This window comes from Cherax quadricarinatus, chromosome 33 (genome assembly GCF_038502225.1).
Source record: "Cherax quadricarinatus isolate ZL_2023a chromosome 33, ASM3850222v1, whole genome shotgun sequence".
NCBI classification, from domain to species: domain Eukaryota; kingdom Metazoa; phylum Arthropoda; class Malacostraca; order Decapoda; family Parastacidae; genus Cherax; species Cherax quadricarinatus.
In genome coordinates this window covers 2,662,475-2,681,543 of record NC_091324.1, presented here as the reverse complement: position 1 = coordinate 2,681,543, position 19,069 = coordinate 2,662,475, and the positions used below count along the sequence as shown (strand labels likewise).

Genomic DNA, 19,069 nt, shown 5'->3' with positions numbered 1-19,069 from the left:
TTACTTAGGTATTGGAACGCTAATCTCAGGTTTGCTAGGCGCCCATATGCTGCAGCAGTTATCTGGTTATGTGTGCTTCCAGAGATGTGCGCGGTGTTATACTCACCCCAAGATCTTTCTCCTTGAGCGAGGTTTGCAGTCGTTGACCACCTAGCCTATACTCTGTATGCTGTCTTCTTTGCCCTTCTGCGATCTTCATGACTTTGCATTTGGCAGGGTTGAATTCGAGAAGCCAGTTGCTGGACCACGTGTCCAGCCTGTCCATGTCTCTTTGAAGTCCTGCCTGATCCTCATCTGATTTAATTCATTTAATTCTCCTCATTAGCTTCACATCATCTGCGAACAGGAACACCTCTGAGTCTATACCTTCCATCATGTCATTCACATATACCAGAAATAGCACTGATCCTAGGACCGACCCCTGTGGGACCCCGCTCGTCACAGGTGCCCACTGTGATACCTCATCACGTACCATGGCTCGTTGCCTCCCTATCAGGTATTCTCTGATCCATTGCAGTGCCCTTCCCATTATACACGCCTGATCCTCTAATTTCTGCACTAATCTATTGTGAGGAACTGTGTGGAAGGCCTTCTTGCAGTCCAAGAAAATGCAATCAACCCGCCTCTCTCTCATGTCTTACTTCTGTTACTTTATCATAAAACTCCAGAAGGTTTCCATGAATCCGTGCTGGTTGTCGTTTATACTTCCATTCCAGGTGATCCACCACTCTCCTCCTGATAATCTTCTCCATGACTTTGCATACTATACACGTCAGTGACACTGGTTTGTAGTTTAGTGCCTCATTTCTGTCTCCTTTTTTTTTAAATGGGAACTACATTTGCTGTCTTCCATACCTCAGGTAGTTGCCCAGTTTCAAGGGATGTGTTGAAGATTGTGGTTAATGGCACACACAGCATTTCTGCTCCCTCTTTAAGGACCCACGGGGAGATGTCCGGTCCCAATGCCTTCGAGGTATCAAGGTCACTTAGCAGCTTCTTCACCTCCTCACTTGTGTTTATGTCATCCAGCACTTGTTGGTGCATTCCCTGTTGGTGTCCCCCTCTGTCCTGTCTTCCCAGAGTACTTTCTGTCTCCACTGTGAATACTTAAATCTCGTGCTGAGCTCCTTGCATACCTCTTGATCGTTTCTTTTGAGTTCCCCACCTTCTTTCCTCAGCCTGATCACCTGGTCTTTGACTGTCTCCTAATGTGGCTATACAGCAGTTTCGGGTCAGACTTGACTTTCGATGCTATGTCATTTTCGCACTGTCGCTGGGCCTCCCTCCTTATCTGTGCATACTCGTTGCTGGCTCTTCGACTCATCTCCTTATTTTCCTGGGTCCTTTACCTTCTATACCTCTTCCATTCTCTAATGCACCTAGTTTTTGCCTCCCTACACCTTTGGGTAAACCAAGGACTCGTTTTGGTCTTCCCATTGTTTCTATTGCCCTTGGGAACAAACCTTTCCTCTGCCTCCTTGCATTTTGTTGTTACATATTCCATCATTTCATTTACTTTCCCTCCAGTTCTCTGTCCCACTGAACCTCCCGCAGGAAGTTCCTCATACCTATGTAGTCCCCCCTTTTATAGTTTGACTTTTCCCATTCGTCTCCTGTTACCCTCTCCACTTGTAACTCTACTATGTGACCAAAACTTAGAACCACGTGATCACTAGCTCCAAGGGGCCCCTCATGTGTGATGTCCTTAATGTCTGAACTGCTCCGAGTGAACACAAGGTCCAGTCTTGCTGGTTCATCCTCCCCTCTCCCTCTGGTAGTGTCCCTGATGTGATGCATGAGGTTTTCCAGTACCACATCCATCATCTTGGCTCTCCAAGTTTCGGGAAACCCATGAGGCTCCAGGTTTTCGAAATCGATCTCCCTATGGTTGAAATCACCCATAACCAGTAACTTTGCTCTGCACGATTGAGTTCTTCGTGCCAACTCAGCCAGTGTGTCCACCATTGCTCTGTTCTCTTCATATTCCTCTCTTGGCCTCCTGCAGTTCTGTGGTGGGTTATACATCATTGCAATGACTACCTTATGTTCCCCACACTGAATTGTACCTATGTAGTCCCTTTCTCCAATCTCGTCCATGCCTTCCATTTCCTCAAAACCCCACCGGTTTTTTATGAGCAGTGCAACCCCTCCTGCCCCTCTGCTCCTATCTTTCCTCAGGGTCTGATATCCCGGTGGGAAGACTACGTCTGTTACTGTCTCAGTGAATTTCGTTTCTGTGACTGCTATGATGTCTGGGGGCTTCTCATTGATTCTTTCATGCCACTCCTCGTATTTATTCGTTATTCCATTTGCGTTCATGTACCAAACCTGTGCGCGCGCGCGCGCGTGTGTGTGTGTGTGTGTACTCACCTAATTGTACTTGCAGGGGTCGAGACTCGGCTCATGGCCCCACCTCCTCACTGATCGCTACTAGGTCCTCTCTCTGCTTCCTGAACTTTGCCATACCTCGTCTTAAAGCTATGTATGGTTCCTGCCTCCACTACGTCACTTGCTAAACTTTTCCACATCCTGACGACTCTATGACTGAAGAAATACTTCCTAACATCCCTGTGACTCGTCTGAGTCTTCAGCTTCCAATTATGATTCTTGTGTCTGTGTCCCCTCTCTCGAACATCCTGTCTCTGTCCACCTTATCTATTCCACGCAGTATCTTGTGTGTCGTTATCATGTCTCCCCTGACCCGTCTGTCCTCCAGTGTCATCAGTCCGATTTCCTTCAACCTTTCATCGTAGGACAATTCCCTGAGCTCTGGAACTAGCCTTGTTGCAAACTTTTGTACTTTCTCTAACTTCTTGACGTGTGTGTGTGTGTGTGTGTGTGTGTGTGTGTGTGTGTGTGTGTGTGTGTGTGTGTGTGTGTGTGTGTGTGTGTGTGTGTGTGTGTGTGTGTGTGTGTGTGTGTGTGTGTAAAACTTTCAATTTTGAGATAGTGTTAATATTGGTATTTTTAAAAACAAATTTAATATTTATAATTTAGAAAGTATCGACTGTTTTTAACCGATATGGATAGGTAGTCAATGCGTGACGGATGCCTATCTGAGTTATATACTACATCTTGGAGGAGTATGAAAATAAATGTGCTAAGAAAGCTTCTGCGTCTGTGGGATGAAATAATATCCTGACAGCTGGTGACGGCTGGTACAGCAATATCACAGCAGTGCTGGTTGTAAATCACCCTACTGTATGCTCTATGGCTGAATGCTACTGCCATACTCATCGACTATGGTTCGAGTCCTCGTCTATTATGTCTTTCTATTTTTGTGGTAGATTGATTTCTTTGATCGACTACATAAAATATGACATAAAACATATATAATATCAAAAAACAGCAAAATGCTACTTTCTCGTTATATTTAATATTACTTCCTCATATGCAGAACAACCTCTGTGAAAAGAATAGTGAACTTCCATACGATTTCGTGATTTCTCACATTATCAAGGAACTATAAAAATAAAAGATTAGTAAAAAGTATATAAGGGTGAGATTACAATTGAAGTTCGCTATTCTTTTCAGAGTGGTTGTTCTGCATATTATGATATCTGTTTACTATGATCTTATTGCATTACTTTATAATGTTTGATTTAAACCTCATCTGCAGATAATTAAAAGAAATTAGAGGGGAAAAAATGTTAGTACTTACCTTCTCTTGACGGTGGTGGGAGGGAGGGAGGTAGTGATGGTGTGGGCGGCGGCGGCGGCTGCTGCTGCTGCTGCAGGTATGGGGGTGGGCGTGGCTAGCACCTGGTGGTGGTGGGCTGCGGGAGCCGCCATGCTCCCACCAGACAGACCACCCACCCCAGACCCAACGCCCATGTAGGCCCCAGAGTAGGCTCCAGCGTAGGCGTACATGTCAGTGGTGGTTGTACCACTTTACAAACGCACGGTGTTTATCATCACCTGCAGCAGCAGTGGTAGCAGCAGCAGCAGCAACAGCAGCTCTCCCCGGGTCCTGGCAGCTCGTGAACCAACCAATACATAATCTGTGCACATACATACGCAAACACACGAGCACTTCAAGTAGGACAACACTGACCCTCAAACACACTAACCACCAGGTTCACTTACCCGCCCCCACACACGAATTTCACTGACGCTCAATACCAAAGTTGTTTCATAAACACTGATACCCTGGTATATACTCGTGTACGTTCCTACCACTTCACTTCAGATTAAATATATATTGCAAAACTAACTGTTCTACGCAGACTAATGCATTATCTACATTTGCAATATATGCGATAACGATTTAAGACGTTCGGATGCACTCACTTTCACTTGTATAGTTCCGAAAAACATTGCTGAAGCTTTATAAACACAAATATGACACAAGGCTCACTTAGTAGACCTTAAGTTGCCTATAACGGGAATAGATTTAAAACATTAGCTTCTCCGAAATTATTAGCAAGATAAATAACATTTCTTTGTACTATGCATAATACAAATTATCCGTAAGATAAATATAAGCAGTCAGGCATTAAAAACCACTTGCGATGTCTTGATTATATTAAAAAAGGAATAAATACGCGAGTAATGATAAATTTGGAAAAAAAAAAAAACTGCAAAGAGAGAACGAGAGAAAGCGAGAGCGTGTGAGAGGGAGAGGGAGAGAGGGGGAGGGAGGGAGGGAGGGAGGGGGAGAGGGAGGGGGAGGGAGAAAGGGGGGAGGGAGGGAGAAAGAGGGGAAGGAGGGGGAGGGGGGAGAGGGGGAGGGAGGGGGAGGGAGGGGGAGGGAGGGGAAAGGGGGAGGGCGGGAGAGAGGGGGAGGGCGAAAGGGGGGGAGGGCGGGAGAGAAGGGGGAGGGAGAAAGGGGGGAGGGAGGGAGAAAGAGGGGGGGGGAGAGGGAGGGAAGGGAGGGCAAGAAGCAAGAGAGCGAGAGAGCAAGAAAGCAAGAGAGCGAGCGAGAGAGAGAGAGAGAGAGAGAGAGAGAGAGAGAGAGAGAGAGAGAGAGAGAGAGAGAGAGAGAGAGAGAGAGAGAGATAGCAATATGAGATATGAGCAGGTAATAGATCGATAGTTTGTGGAGGTAGGAGAGAGTGGAGGGGGAAATAGAGGGTAAGAGGCAGGGAGCAAGGGAAGGGACCACCACTGACCACCTGTCCATCAAATCTGTTGGCTCAGCACAGATCACGCAGGTCCACCATGATCGATACACATAACCCTCGTTATCACCACTAGGTGTGTTCTGGCCGCTACACCTACACATCCTTCAATATTACCCTTCCCTCCTCAACCTGCACGTCCTGTTATATTGTTAGGTCCCTCAATATTACCCTTCCCTCCTCAACCTGCACGTCCTGTTTGTTTCTTACGTCCTTCAGTATTACCCTCCTCTCCTCAAACTCTACGTTCTAATTGGGAGTTTGAAAAGACATGATTACGAGGCACAAAATACCAAGAGAATTTGACAGACCAAATAAGGGCTGAATGAGTGCCGAAGGCAGCGGACAAGGTAACAGATAGACGCTAAACAGATGAATAGCTATAAGACCCAAGAGGATAGAAATCATTAGTTCTGCTCGACACACCTTAAAAAAGCCAGGGGTCAGCAATGACTCGACCGCTGCAAACATAACGAGTACACCATGCACGCGCCAACCTAACTTATGGTTAGCCACAAACTTACCACGAATTCGAGACGTCATATAGGCACATATTAGAAGCCCGATGTAAACATTACCACCCCAGGAAATACAACATACTTGACCACAAGCTGTCAAGAGTATTAAACTTCAAAACTTTCGCTCGCACAAAACTATTTGCACCACGACTTCCCTAACTTCAAAGTTGGCTGTTTACTACTACATAATCTTGAGCCGATTTTCGTACATACACTATATTACGTTAGGTTAAACTTCATAAAGCTAATTTGGAAAAATTATAATATACAGATACCAATAAATGAGACTGCTTTGACAAATCAACAGAAAACAAGGAACTACCATGAAGACTTCCAAAGCGAATGTCACAAAATGAACGTTTACATATTAGTCATTGTATCGTTTTCTACGTTTCTACCCCTCCAAGTAGGTAGACGTTTATGAATCACAGAAAAGAGAGAGATAGGCTTGCGTAAAATGGGTTTCCTCATTCTCGCCTGACCAACCACGACAACTACCACAATACTTCCCAGGCAGAGTCCACCAGTTACATATCGCGTGTCCAGGATGATTCATTCATTTAGAAGTATTAATATAGTATTAAGGAGGTGACAAAACTCTGGATGGTCTACCATAGTAGCACGGGAGGAGAACGACACATTCTTGACATTTAGCGACCCCGACTTCTTCCCTCCTCCTCCGATTTCTTCCTCCTTCCTCTTCTCTCACAATAACTCCACAAAACCTAGAAATTACAAGTCCCCCCCCCCTCACTACAATTTTCACGGCGGTGGCGGCGACAGCAGTGAGTATTAGCAGCAGTAATAGCAGTGAACAGCAATAGCAAGGAGCGGGGAACAGCAGCCAGCAAGCAACAGGAAGCAGCTTCATTACGACACACATCAAATTATTAACACAATTAATGGGAAGGTAACAAAGGTGTTCTGCAGGTTAAGTGTACAGGTCCACCAGCTCTTTCAGCAAAAATAAACTTCAGTCTCACAGACTACTTATCTCAGCCACATCAAACTGTAATACGTAACAAATACTGAAGCAACCTACAGCAGGGACACATAGTTTTAAGTATGACAGGGACAAAGAAGCCATAAACCCGTATTACACATCAACGAAGTTTACGAGCCAAGACCTGAACCTTGTAAACAAATCAGTGAGTCTGGAACTACAACCTACAGATGCCACAAACTGACAGTCATGCTTTTACAGTAAATTTAGCATCTCGTTTTTGTAATTTTTTTATGCGTAATATAAAACTATTATAATGTTATAGTAATTTTCATTAACATTTAAAACAAAAATATTCTCTACATTTGGCTTCATTAATAGGTAGGTTGTATTTTGTAATTGCAGTGTTTCCAGGCTGGCAAAAACTTTGTTGTTATTGGCTGTCCTCTGCTCTGACACTAGTTACACTTGTTTGCCTCTATTGGTGCTTACTGGATAATTTGTGAAGCTCGCCAGTGCGACCTTACCTTCGGCAATCTGCACCCCTCCCCCCCACCCCTTCGCTCTCTTACATCACAGCCATGGTAGAAGCAGGACCTCATCTCTGTTCTTCACCACTCACTTAGAAGACTAACAGGAGCCACAACAGAAACGGGACAACTGCAGAACAGCTAAAATATCGTAAATGAGACAAACATCATTCGGTTTCAATATTAGGCATGATCAGGTCCTGAAGGCAACGTCTCAATAAAACTGACAGTGAAGAGACCAGGCCAGGAGGTGGTACTCTAGTCCAGCAAACAGACCTGTGTACGTACGTGGTATAAACCTATGTAATAAATACCGACAAGTTGGTTTGTGTGTGTACGTACATACGTACGTACACACACTGCAGAACAGGTGGGTTAGAGGAAACCCGATAACAGACAAAATACTGCGGAGAATTGACAAGGTGGACAGAGACAGATGTTCCAGAGATGGGACACAGAAACAAGGGGTCACAATTGGAAGTTAAAGATTCAGATGGATGTTAGGAAGTATTTCTTTAGTCACAGAGTTGTCAGGGTGGAATAGTCTGGCAAGTGACGTAGTGGAGGCAGGAACCATACATAGATTTAAGACGAGGTTTGATAAAGCTCATGGAGAAGGGAGAGAGAGGACCTAGTAGCGATCAGTAAAGAGGCGGGGCCAGGAGCTATGACTCGATCCCTGCAACCACAAATATGTGAGCACGCACGCACACACACACGCACGCACGCACACACACGCACGCACACACACACACACACAAGAGATTAGTGCAAAAACTGGAGGACCAAGCAGGGATAACAGGGAAGGCACTACAATGGATCAGGGAATATTTGTCATGAAGACAACAGCGAGTAATGGTGCGTGGCGAGGTATCAAAGTGGGCACCTGTGACCAGCGGGGTCCCACAGGGGTCAGTCCTAGGACCAGTGCTGTTTCTGGTATTTGTGAACGACATGACGGAAGGAATAAACTCCGAGGTGTCCCTGTTTGCAGATGACGTGAAGTTGATGAGAAGAATTAATTCGATCGAAGACCAGGCAGAACTACAAAGGGATCTGGACAGGCTGCAGACCTGGTCCAGCAATTGGCTCCTGGAGTTCAATCCCACCAAGTGCAAAGTCATGAAGATTGGGGAAGGGCAAAGAAGACCGCAGACGGAGTACAGTCTAGGGGGCCAGAGACTACAAACCTCACTCAAGGAAAAAGATCTTGGGGTGAGTATAACACCCGGCACATCTCCTGAAGCACACATCAACCAAATAACTGCTGCAGCATATGGGCGCCTGGCAAACCTCAGAACAGCATTCCGACATCTTAATAAGGAATCGTTCAGGACCCTGTACACAGTGTACGTTAGGCCCATATTGGAGAATGCGGCACCAGTTTGGAACCCACACCTAGCCAAGCATGTAAAGAAACTAGAGAAAGTGCAAAGGTTTGCAACAAGACTAGTCCCAGAGCTAAGAGGTATGTCCTACGAGGAGAGGTTAAGGGAAATCAACCTGACGACACTGGAGGACAGGAGAGATAGGGGGGACATGATAACGACTTACAAAATACTGAGAGGAATTGGCAAGGTGGACAAAGACAGGATGTTCCAGAGACTGGACACAGCAACAAGGGGACACAGTTGGAAGCTGAAGACACAGATGAATCACAGGGATGTTAGGAAGTATTTCTTCAGCCACAGGGTAGTCAGGAAGTGGAATAGTTTGGGAAGCGATGTAGTGGAGGCAGGATCCATACATAGCTTTAAGCAGAGGTACGATAAAGCTCATGGTTCATTGAGAGTGACCTAGTAGCGACCAGTGAAGAGGCGGGGCCAGGAGCTTGGACTCGACCCTTGCAACCTCAACTAGGTGAGTACAACTAGGCGAGTACACACACACCTACCTTCAAAGAAACGCCTGTTCACCCGGACATAATATCTTCCCCATTGGCCTTGTCGACCCTATACACTACTTCCCCTTCGTTACATCACACATGGAGGACACGATGTCAGCTAGAAACGTCACCAATTAACCTTGCCCTGCCATAACTTTAAGAGGCCTGCTGTGGTGCTATTCACAGTAGGCCTCTTAAAGTTATGGCATCTTAAGAAGCGTGAGCAAAGCCTGTATTTTGCACATACCTGGAGTTAACCTGGAGAGGGTTTCGGGGGTCAACGCCCCCGCGGCCCGGTCTGAGACCAGGCCTCATGGTGGATTAGGGTCTGATCAACCAAGCTGTTACTGCTGGCCGCACGCAAGCTGACGTACGAATCACAGCCCGGTTGATCAGGTACAGACTTTAGGTGCCTGTCCAGTGCCTTCTTGAAGACAGCCAGGGGTCTATTGGTAATCCCCCTTATGTATACTGGGAGGCAATTGAACAGTCTTGGGCCCCGGACACTTATTGTGTTGTCTCTCAATGTACTCGTGCCGCCCCTGCTTTTCATCGGGGGAATGTTGCATCTCCTGCCAAGTCTTTTGCTTTCATAGGGAGTGATTTTCGTGTGCAGGTTTGGTGCCAATTCCAAGTGTATATTATCATGTATCTCTCTCGCCTGCGTTCGAGGGAATACAGATCAAGGACTTTCAACCGTTCCCTGTAGTTTAGGTGCCGTATCGTATTTATGTGTGCCGTGAAAATTCTTTGTACACTCTCCAGGTCTGTAATGTCGCCAGCCTTGAAGGGGGCCGTTAGTGTACAGCAGTATTCCAGCCTAGAGAGCACAAGCGATTTGAAGAGAATCATGGGCTTGGCGTCCCTAGTTTTGAAGGTTCTCATTATCCATCCTATCATTTTCTTAGCAGATGAGGTAGATACATTGTTGTGGTCTTTGAAGGCGAGATCCTCTGACATTATCACTCCCAGGTCCTTCACATTACTTTTCCGCTCTATTGTATGATTAAAATTTGTCGTATACCCTGATATATTTTTAATTTCTTCAAGTTTCCCATATCTGAGTAGTTGAAATTTCTCCTTGTTGAACTTCATATTGTTTTGAGTGGCCCATTCGAAGATTTGGTTGATGTCCGCTTGGAGTCTCGCGGTGTCTTCGATGGAGGTCACTGCCATGGTAATCCGGGTGTCATCCGCAAAGGAAGACACGGAGCTATGGCTTGCATCTCTATGTCAGAAATGAGGATGAGGAATAGAATGGGAGCGAGTACTGTGCCTTGTGGAACAGAGCTTTTTACCATGGCTGCCTGGCACTTTACTATTACTCTTTGTGTTCTATTTGTCAGGAAGTTGTAGATCCATCTACCAACTTTTCCCGTTATTCCTTTACCACACATTTTGTGTGCTATTACACCATGGTCATACTTGTCGAAAGCTTTTGCAAAGTCTGTGTATACATTTGTATTTTGTTTATCCTCTACATCATCCAGGACCTTGTCATAGTGGTCCAGTAGCTGGGACAGGCAGGAGCGACCTGCTCTAAACCCGCGTTGCCCTGGGTTGTGTAACTGATGGTTATCTAGGTGGTTGGAGATCTTGCTTCTTAGAATCTTCTCAAAGATTTTTATATGGGATGTTAGTTCTTTGCGATTGCTTTACTGCCACCTTTGTGGAGTGGGGCTATGTCTGTTGTTTTTAATGTGTGGGATGACCCCTGTGTCCATGCTCCCTCTCCATAAAATGCTCAAGGCACGCGATAGGGGCTTCTTGCAATTCTTGATGAACATGGAGTTCCACGAGTCTAGGCCTGGGGCAGAGTGAATGGGCATGTCATTTATTGCCTCTTCAAAGTCTTGTGTAGTTAGAATAATATCTGAGATTTTTGAGATAACCAAATTTTGGGTTTTGTTCATAAAGAATTCATTTGGATTGTCAACCCTTAGTGTGGGCAGTGGCTCGCTGAGCACTGAGTCATATTGGGACTTCAGAATCTCTCATTTCTTGGCCGTCATCTGTGTATTTCCCATCCTGCCTAAGCAGGGGCCCAATACTTGATGTTTTTTCCTTAGATTTGGCATAAGTAATGAAGTAATTTTTTTTTAATTTCCTTTATGGCTTTTAGTTCTTCCTGTAATTCTTGTCTCCTTTAAGATTCCTTCAGCTTAAGTCTGATTTGCAATTTCACTGACTAGTGCCTCCTTTCGTATTTCAGATATACTGGCCCCACTCAGCAGTTCTGTGACTCTTCGCCATCGTCTGTATAGGGAACGTCTCGCTCTTTCTAGTTTACATCTTCTCTTTCTTTTTCTTAATGTCTTGAGCAGATCTCAAGAACTAGAGAATTCATTTTTTCAAGGCAAATGTTCGGATCCGTGTTATTTAGGATATCTTCCCAGCTTGTTTCATTTAGGACATGGTTTACTTGATCCCACTGTATATTTTTATTGAAATTGAATTTCGTGAAGAGACCTTCATGACTGCTCACATTTTGCTGGTCAGGAGCCCTGTGCATATGTCTGTACCTCTATTATGTTGTGATCTGAGTGTATTGTCTTTGATACAGTTATATTACGTATAAGATCGTCACTGTTAGTGAAGATGAGGTCCAGCGTATCTTCTAGTCTTGTAGGCTCTACTATTTGCTGGTTTAAAGTGAATTTGGTGCAGATATTTAGTAGTTCGTGTGTGTGTGTGTGTGTGTGTGTGTGTGTGTGTGTGTGTGTGTGTGTGTGTGTGTGTGTGTGTGTGTGTGTGTGTGTGTGTGTGTGTGTGAATTTTCATCTGAGGTGCCTCCCGGGGTGATCTCTGCTACAACACTGTTTGCTATATTCCTCCATTTTAGGTGTTTCAAGTTAAAAACTTCTAGTAGTAAGATGTTTGGGGCAGGAGCTGGGAGATTTTCCAGATGTCAGAGAAGTGAGTCCTTGCAACGTACTACCAGTGTAACGTGGTGACATGTAAAATGTTACTACTACCAGTGTAACCTGGTGACATGTACAAAGTTACTACTACCAGTGTACCCTGGTGACATGTACAATATTACTAATACCACTCTACCTTACGTTCAACAAGTTGTAACTTACAGCAACGTAAGCCCGCGCATAATTAACATTTTTTTTTACAGGTGTGCGTTTCTATCTGCAAAAGTAATATTTATGCTGAAACATTCAGGGTAGATTATTTAAGGTCAGGATAGGTTACTTTTGGTTAGATTACTCTGTACTAGGTTAGGTTACCAAGGATTAGTAACTTAACCTATCCTAGAATAAGCTAATCTTTAGTAGCCTAACCTAAAGATTAGATTACTCCAGGGAAGGTTAGGTTACTCGAAATAAGATTAGGAATGTTGTGTATCCGTACCAGCTTAGCTGAACCTAAATTTTACAAGTAAAATTCTTACATGAAGAAAGCAACCTGATAGTAAGGCTATTATTGCCTACTGTTTCGTGCTGTTAGTAGCAATGTTACACAAGAGCAGCACAGGTTCACCAGTCACTGTGGAAGCATCTGTTCCTTTACAATCATTACACAGACTGTAATGTACTCTCGACCCAATACTTGAAGACTTCTGCTCTTGTGTACACTGCAAAAGACAGATGAAGAATAAGAATGTGGTGGTTTGAATACAGGGGATGAAGTAGGGTATATAAAAGGTAGGGCGAGATAAAAAGAGAATAATGAGCAAGAAATTGGGAGTAACGAGAAAGAAATGGGGGAATAAATGGAAAGGAGTGGGGATAAAACAATAGAAGATAACTGAGGAATAATTAGGTGGGGTTAAATGAGGTGGAGGGAAATACAGGGGGAAAGAAAGATTAAAGGGAATTTGTGGGGGTGTAAATGAACAAGGATGACGGAATAAAAGTTGGGAACAAAAATATGAGGTGAATAAATGTTAAGAGGTACTGCGTAGTAAAATGTGTGAACGGGATAAAGAAGGGGGAAGGTAATAAAGACTGGCGAGTAGATGTATTCCTCATGACGTAGGCGAGAAAAGTACATAACAATATACACCTGGAAAATTCTGGATGGATTGGTTCCAAACCTGAACACTGAAATAACTCTGTACGACTACAAGAGACTTAGCAGACGGTGCAAAATGCCTTCACTAAAAAACAAAAGCATTGGCGTGACAAGTACACTAAGATAGAACTCCCTGAGTGTTAGAGGTCCCCTAACCTTCAACTCCCTCCCTCGACATTGGGAATTACCAACAAGTCTCTGGCGGTGTTATAGAAGGAAATGGACAAGTTTCTCAAATCACTGCCTGACCAGCCGAGCTGTTGTTGGTACCCTGGATTAAGCGGCGGCCAGCAGCAACAGCCTGGTTCAACAGGCCTTGATCTGCCAGGAGGCCTGGTCCGAGTCCGGGCCGAGGGGGCGTTGACCCCGCAAGCGTCCATCAGGTGGTGGTACTGACACTCCGCGGGGGGAGAGAGGGAGAGAGGAAAGAAGAGGGGGGAGGGAGGGAGGGAGGGAGGGAGGGAGGGAGGGAGGGAGAGAGAGAGAGAGAGAGAGAGAGAGAGAGAGAGAGAGAGAGAGAGAGAGAGAGAGAGAGAGAGAGAGAGAGAGAGAGAGAGAGAGAGAGAGAGAGAGAGAGAGAGAGAGAGAGAGAGAGAGAGAGAGGGGGCAGAAAGAACAGACACTCGGGGAGGGGGAACGGAGGGAGGGGGAGAGGGACGGGGAAACAGAGACAGAGCTCCTCCCAACACCTCTGACTTTCGGTAAGGTACACCCATTCCCTATAACTACCACTAAAATTATCTCTGCCAAACTGTACGACTGTATTTCTATGACTCACGAAATCGTAATAGCACCACTGCAAACAAACCAGGGAATGGGTGGGGCCTGAACCCATGGCAGGTGAGTCAGCATATTTCCAATACGCTAGCCGTGATGCCAAGGACTTCAAATACTGTGATATGAGCACAGTCTGAACCTTGCTATGACTGTGGCCGCCGTGAGGCTGGGGTTGATGTAGTCAGTCACGTATCCTCAGGCAGTCAGGACATCAGACTACAGGTTGAGCTTCCTACTGTACAACAGCAGTGTTATGTAACTGTACAACAGCAGTGTTATGGAGCTGTACAACCATTATAGAACAGTACAACTGTAATAGAACTATACAACTGTACAACAGTGTTATAGAACTGTACAACAGTGTTATGGAACTGTACAACAACAGTGTTATGGAGCTGTACAACAGCAGTGTTATGGAACTGTACAACAACAGTGTTATGGAACTGTACAACAACAGTGTTATGGAACTGTACAACAACAGTGTTATGGAACTGTACAACAGTGTTATGGAACTGTACAACAGTGTTATGGAACTGTACAACAGTAGTGTTATGGAACTGTATAACAACAGTGTTATGGAACTGTACAACAACAGTGTTATGGAACTGTACAACAGTGTTATGGAACTGTACAACAGCAGTGTTATGGAACTGTACAACAGTGTTATGGGACTGTACAACAGTAGTGTTATGGAACTGTACAACAGTAGTGTTATGGAGCTGTACAACAGTAGTGTTATGGAACTGTACAACAGCAGTGTTATGGAACTGTACAACAGTGTTATGGAACTGTACAACAGTAGTGTTATGGAACTGTACAACAACAATGTTATGGAGCTGTACAACAACAATGTTATGGAGCTGTACAACAGTAGTGTTATGGAGCTGTACAACAGAAGTGTTATGGAACTGTACAACAAGTGTTATGGAGCTGTACAACAAGTGTTATGGAGCTGTACAACAGAAGTGTTATGGAACTGTACAACAGCAGTGTTATGGAGCTGTACAACAGCAGTGTTATGGAACTGTACAACAGCAGTGTTATGGAACTGTACAACAGCAGTGTTATGGAGCTGTACAACAAAAGTGTTATGGAGCTGTACAACAAGTGTTATGGAGCTGTACAACAGAAGTGTTATGGAACTGTACAACAGCAGTGTTATGGAACTGTACAACAGTAGTGTTATGGAACTGTACAACAGTAGTGTTATGGAGCTGTACAACAAGTGTTATGGAGCTGTACAACAGAAGTGTTATGGAACTGTACAACAGCAGTGTTATGGAACTGTACAACAGCAGTGTTATGGAGCTGTACAACAACAGTGTTATGGAGCTGTACAACAGTAGTGTTATGGAGCTGTATAACAACAGTGTTATGGAACTGTACAACAACAGTGTTACGGAGCTGTACAACAGCAGTGTTATGGAGCTGTACAACAGTGTTATGGAGCTTTACAACAACAGTGTTATGGAGCTGTACAACAGTGTTATGGAGCTGTACAACAACAGTGTTATGGAGCTTTACAACAGCAGTGTTATGGAGCTGTACAACAGTGTTATGGAGCTGTACAACAACAGTGTTATGGAGCTGTACAACAGTAGTGTTATGGAGCTGTATAACAACAGTGTTACGGAGCTGTACAACAGCAGTGTTATGGAGCTGTACAACAGCAGTGTTATGGAGCTGTACAACAGTGTTATGGAGCTGTACAACAACAGTGTTATGGAGCTGTACAACAGTGTTACGGAGCTGTACAACAACAGTGTTATGGAGCTGTACAACAGCAGTGTTATGGAGCTGTACAACAGTGTTATGGAGCTTTACAACAACACTGTTATGGAGCTGTACAACAGCAGTGTTATGGAGCTGTACAACAGCAGTGTTATGGAGCTGTACAACAGCAGTGTTATGGAGCTGTACAACAGCAGTGTTATGGAGCTGTACAACAGCAGTGTTATGGAGCTGTACAACAGCAGTGTTATGGAGCTGTACAACAGTGTTATGGAGCTGTACAACAGCAGTGTTATGGAGCTGTACAACAGCAGTGTTATGGAGCTGTACAACAGCAGTGTTATGGAGCTGTACAACAGCAGTGTTATGGAGCTGTACAACAGCAGTGTTATGGAGCTGTACAACAGCAGTGTTATGGAGCTGTACAACAACAGTGTTATGGAGCTGTACAACAGCAGTGTTATGGAGCTGTACAACAGCAGTGTTATGGAGCTGTACAACAACAGTGTTATGGAGCTGTACAACAGCAGTGTTATGGAACTGTACAACAACAGTGTTATGGAACTGTACAACAGTGTTATGGAACTGTACAACAACAGTGTTATGGAACTGTACAACAGTGTTATGGAACTGTACAACAACAGTGTTATGGAACTGTACAACAGCAGTGTTATGGAACTGTACAACAGTAGTGTTATGGAGCTGTACAACATTGTTATGGAACTGTATAACAACAGTGTTATGGAACTGTACAACAACAGTGTTATGGAACTGTACAACAGCAGTGTTATGGAGCTGTACAACAGCAGTGTTATGGAGCTGTACAACAGTAGTGTTATGGAACTGTACAACAGTAGTTATGGAACTGTACAACAGTAGTGTTATGGAGCTGTACAACAGTAGTGTTATGGAACTGTACAACAGCAGTGTTATGGAACTGTACAACAGCAGTGTTATGGAACTGTACAACAGTAGTGTTATGGAACTGTACAACAGTAGTGTTATGGAACTGTACAACAACAGTGTTATGGAGCTCTACAACAGTAGTGTTATGGAACTGTACAACAGCAGTGTTATGGAGCTGTACAACAGTAGTGTTATGGAGCTGTACAACAACAGTGTTATGGAGCTGTACAACAGTAGTGTTATGGAGCTGTACAACATCAGTGTTATGGAACTGTACAACAGTGTTATGGAGCTGTACCACATCAGTGTTATGGAACTGTACAACAGTGTTATGGAACTATATAACTGCTACACAACTGTACAACAGTGTTAACAGAAGTATGGACTGGCACAGTGCTTTGGCATGTAACTTCCACTGCTGACATTATTAACCAGAAACTTCTACTGCTGACATTATTAACCAGAAACTTCTACTGCTGACATTATTAACCAGAAACTTCTACTGCTGACATTATTAAACAGAAACTTCTACTGCTGACATTATTAACCAGAAACTTCTACTGCTGACATTATTAACCAGAAACTTCTACTGCTGACATTATTAACCAGTAACTTCTACTGCTGACATTATTAACAAGTAACTTCTACTGCTGACATTATTAACCAGTAACTTCTACTGCTGACATTATTAACCAGTAACTTCTACTGCTGACATTATTAACCAGTAACTTCTACTGCTGACATTATTAACAAGTAACTTCTACTGCTGACATTATTAACCAGTAACTTCTACTGCTGACATTATTAACCAGTAACTTCTACTGCTGACATTATTAACCAGTAACTTCTACTGCTGACATTATTAACCAGTAACTTCTACTGCTGACATTATTAACCAGTAACTTCTACTGCTGACATTAACCAGAAACTTCTACTGCTGACATTATTAACCAGAAACTTCTACTGCTGACATTATTAACCAGTAACTTCTACTGCTGACATTATTAACCAGTAACTTCTACTGCTGACATTATTAACCAGAAACTTCTACTGCTGACATTATTAACCAGTAACTTCCATGGCTGACATCGTTATCCAGTAACTTCTACTGCTGACATTATTAACCAAAAACTTCTACTGCTGACATTATTAACCAGTAACTTCTACTGCTGACATTATTAACCAGAAACTTCTACTGCTGACATTATTAACCAGTAACTTCCATGGCTGACATCATTATCCAGCAAATTCTACTGCTGACATTATTAACCAGTAACTTCTACTGCTGACATTATTAACCAGTAACTTCCATGGCTGACATCGTTATCCAGTAACTTCTACTGCTGACATTATTAACCAGAAACTTCTACTGCTGACATTAACCAAAAACTTCTACTGCTGACATTATTAACCAGTAACTTCTACTGCTGACATTATTAACCAGTAACTTCTACTGCTGACATTATTAACCAGTAACTTCTACTGCTGACATTATTAACCAGTAACTTCCACTGCTGACATTATGAACCAGTAACTTCTACTGCTGACATTATTAAGCATAAACTTCTACTGCTGACATTATTAACCAGAAACTTCTACTGCTGACATTATTAACCAAAAACTTCTACTGCTGACATTATTAACCAGTAACTTCTACTGACATTATTAACCAGTAACTTCTACTGCTGACATTATTAACCAGAAACTTCTACTGCTGACACTATTAACCAGTAACTTCCATGGCTGACATCATTATCCAGCAAATTCTACTGCTGACATTATTAACCAGTAACTTCTACTGCTGACATTATTAACCAGTAACTTTTACTGCTGACATTATTAATCAGTAACTTCTATCGCTGACATTAACCTCTGGTCGTGCAGCACTGCAGTACTGGTGCAGTACGGCAGTACTGGTGCAGTACGGCAGTACTGATGCAGCACGGCAGTACTGGTGCAGCACGGCAGTACTGATGCAGCACGGCAGTACTGGTGCAGCACGGCAGTACTGATGCAGCACGGCAGTACTGGTGCAGCACGGCAGTACTGATGCAGCACGGCAGTACTGATACAGCATGGGAGTACTGGTGTAGCACGGCAGTACTGATGCAGCACGGCAGTATTCGTGCAGCACGGCAGTACTGGTGCAGCACGGCAGTACTGGTGCAGCACGGCAGTACTGGTGCAGCACGGCAGTACTAGTGCAGCACGGCAGTACTGGTGCAGCACGGCAGTACTGGTGCAGCACGGCAGTACTGGTGCAGCACGGCAGTACTGGTGCAGCACAGCAACATTGGTGCAGCACGGCAATACTGGTGTAGCACGACAGTAATGGTACAGCACAGCAATAATGGTGCAGCACGGCAGTACTGGTGCAAGTGGTACTGGTGCAGCATAGCAGTACTAGTGCAGGATGCAAGTACTGGTGCAGCACGGAAGTACTGGTGCAGCATGGCAGTACTGGTGCAGCACGGCAGTACTGGTACAGCACGACAGTAATGGTGCAGCACAGCAGTACTAGTGCAGCACTGCAGTACTGGTGCAACACGGAAGAACTGGTGCAACACGGAAGAACTGGTGCAGCACGGCAGTACCGGTGCAGCGCACAAGTACTGGTGCAGCATGGCAGTACTGGT

At 44.3% G+C, this 19,069-nt stretch overlaps 1 protein-coding gene across 12 annotated transcripts in view; it reads right to left on the bottom strand.

Annotated features, from left to right (window-relative positions):
- Positions 1-19,069, bottom strand: part of tgo (Aryl hydrocarbon receptor nuclear translocator homolog tgo) — a 1,077,969-nt gene that overhangs the window by 540,711 nt on the left and 518,189 nt on the right. For 6 of the 12 annotated variants that reach the window (XM_053783779.2, XM_053783780.2, XM_053783781.2 and 3 more), the window contains exon 2: positions 3,662-4,376. The exons of the other annotated variants lie outside the window; for them this stretch is intronic. In XM_053783779.2, coding sequence (XP_053639754.2) covers positions 3,662-3,870 — 209 coding nt within the window. In that variant the 5' untranslated portion in view covers positions 3,871-4,376. The remainder of the gene's footprint in view (positions 1-3,661; positions 4,377-19,069) is intronic. 12 annotated transcript variants of the gene reach the window in all.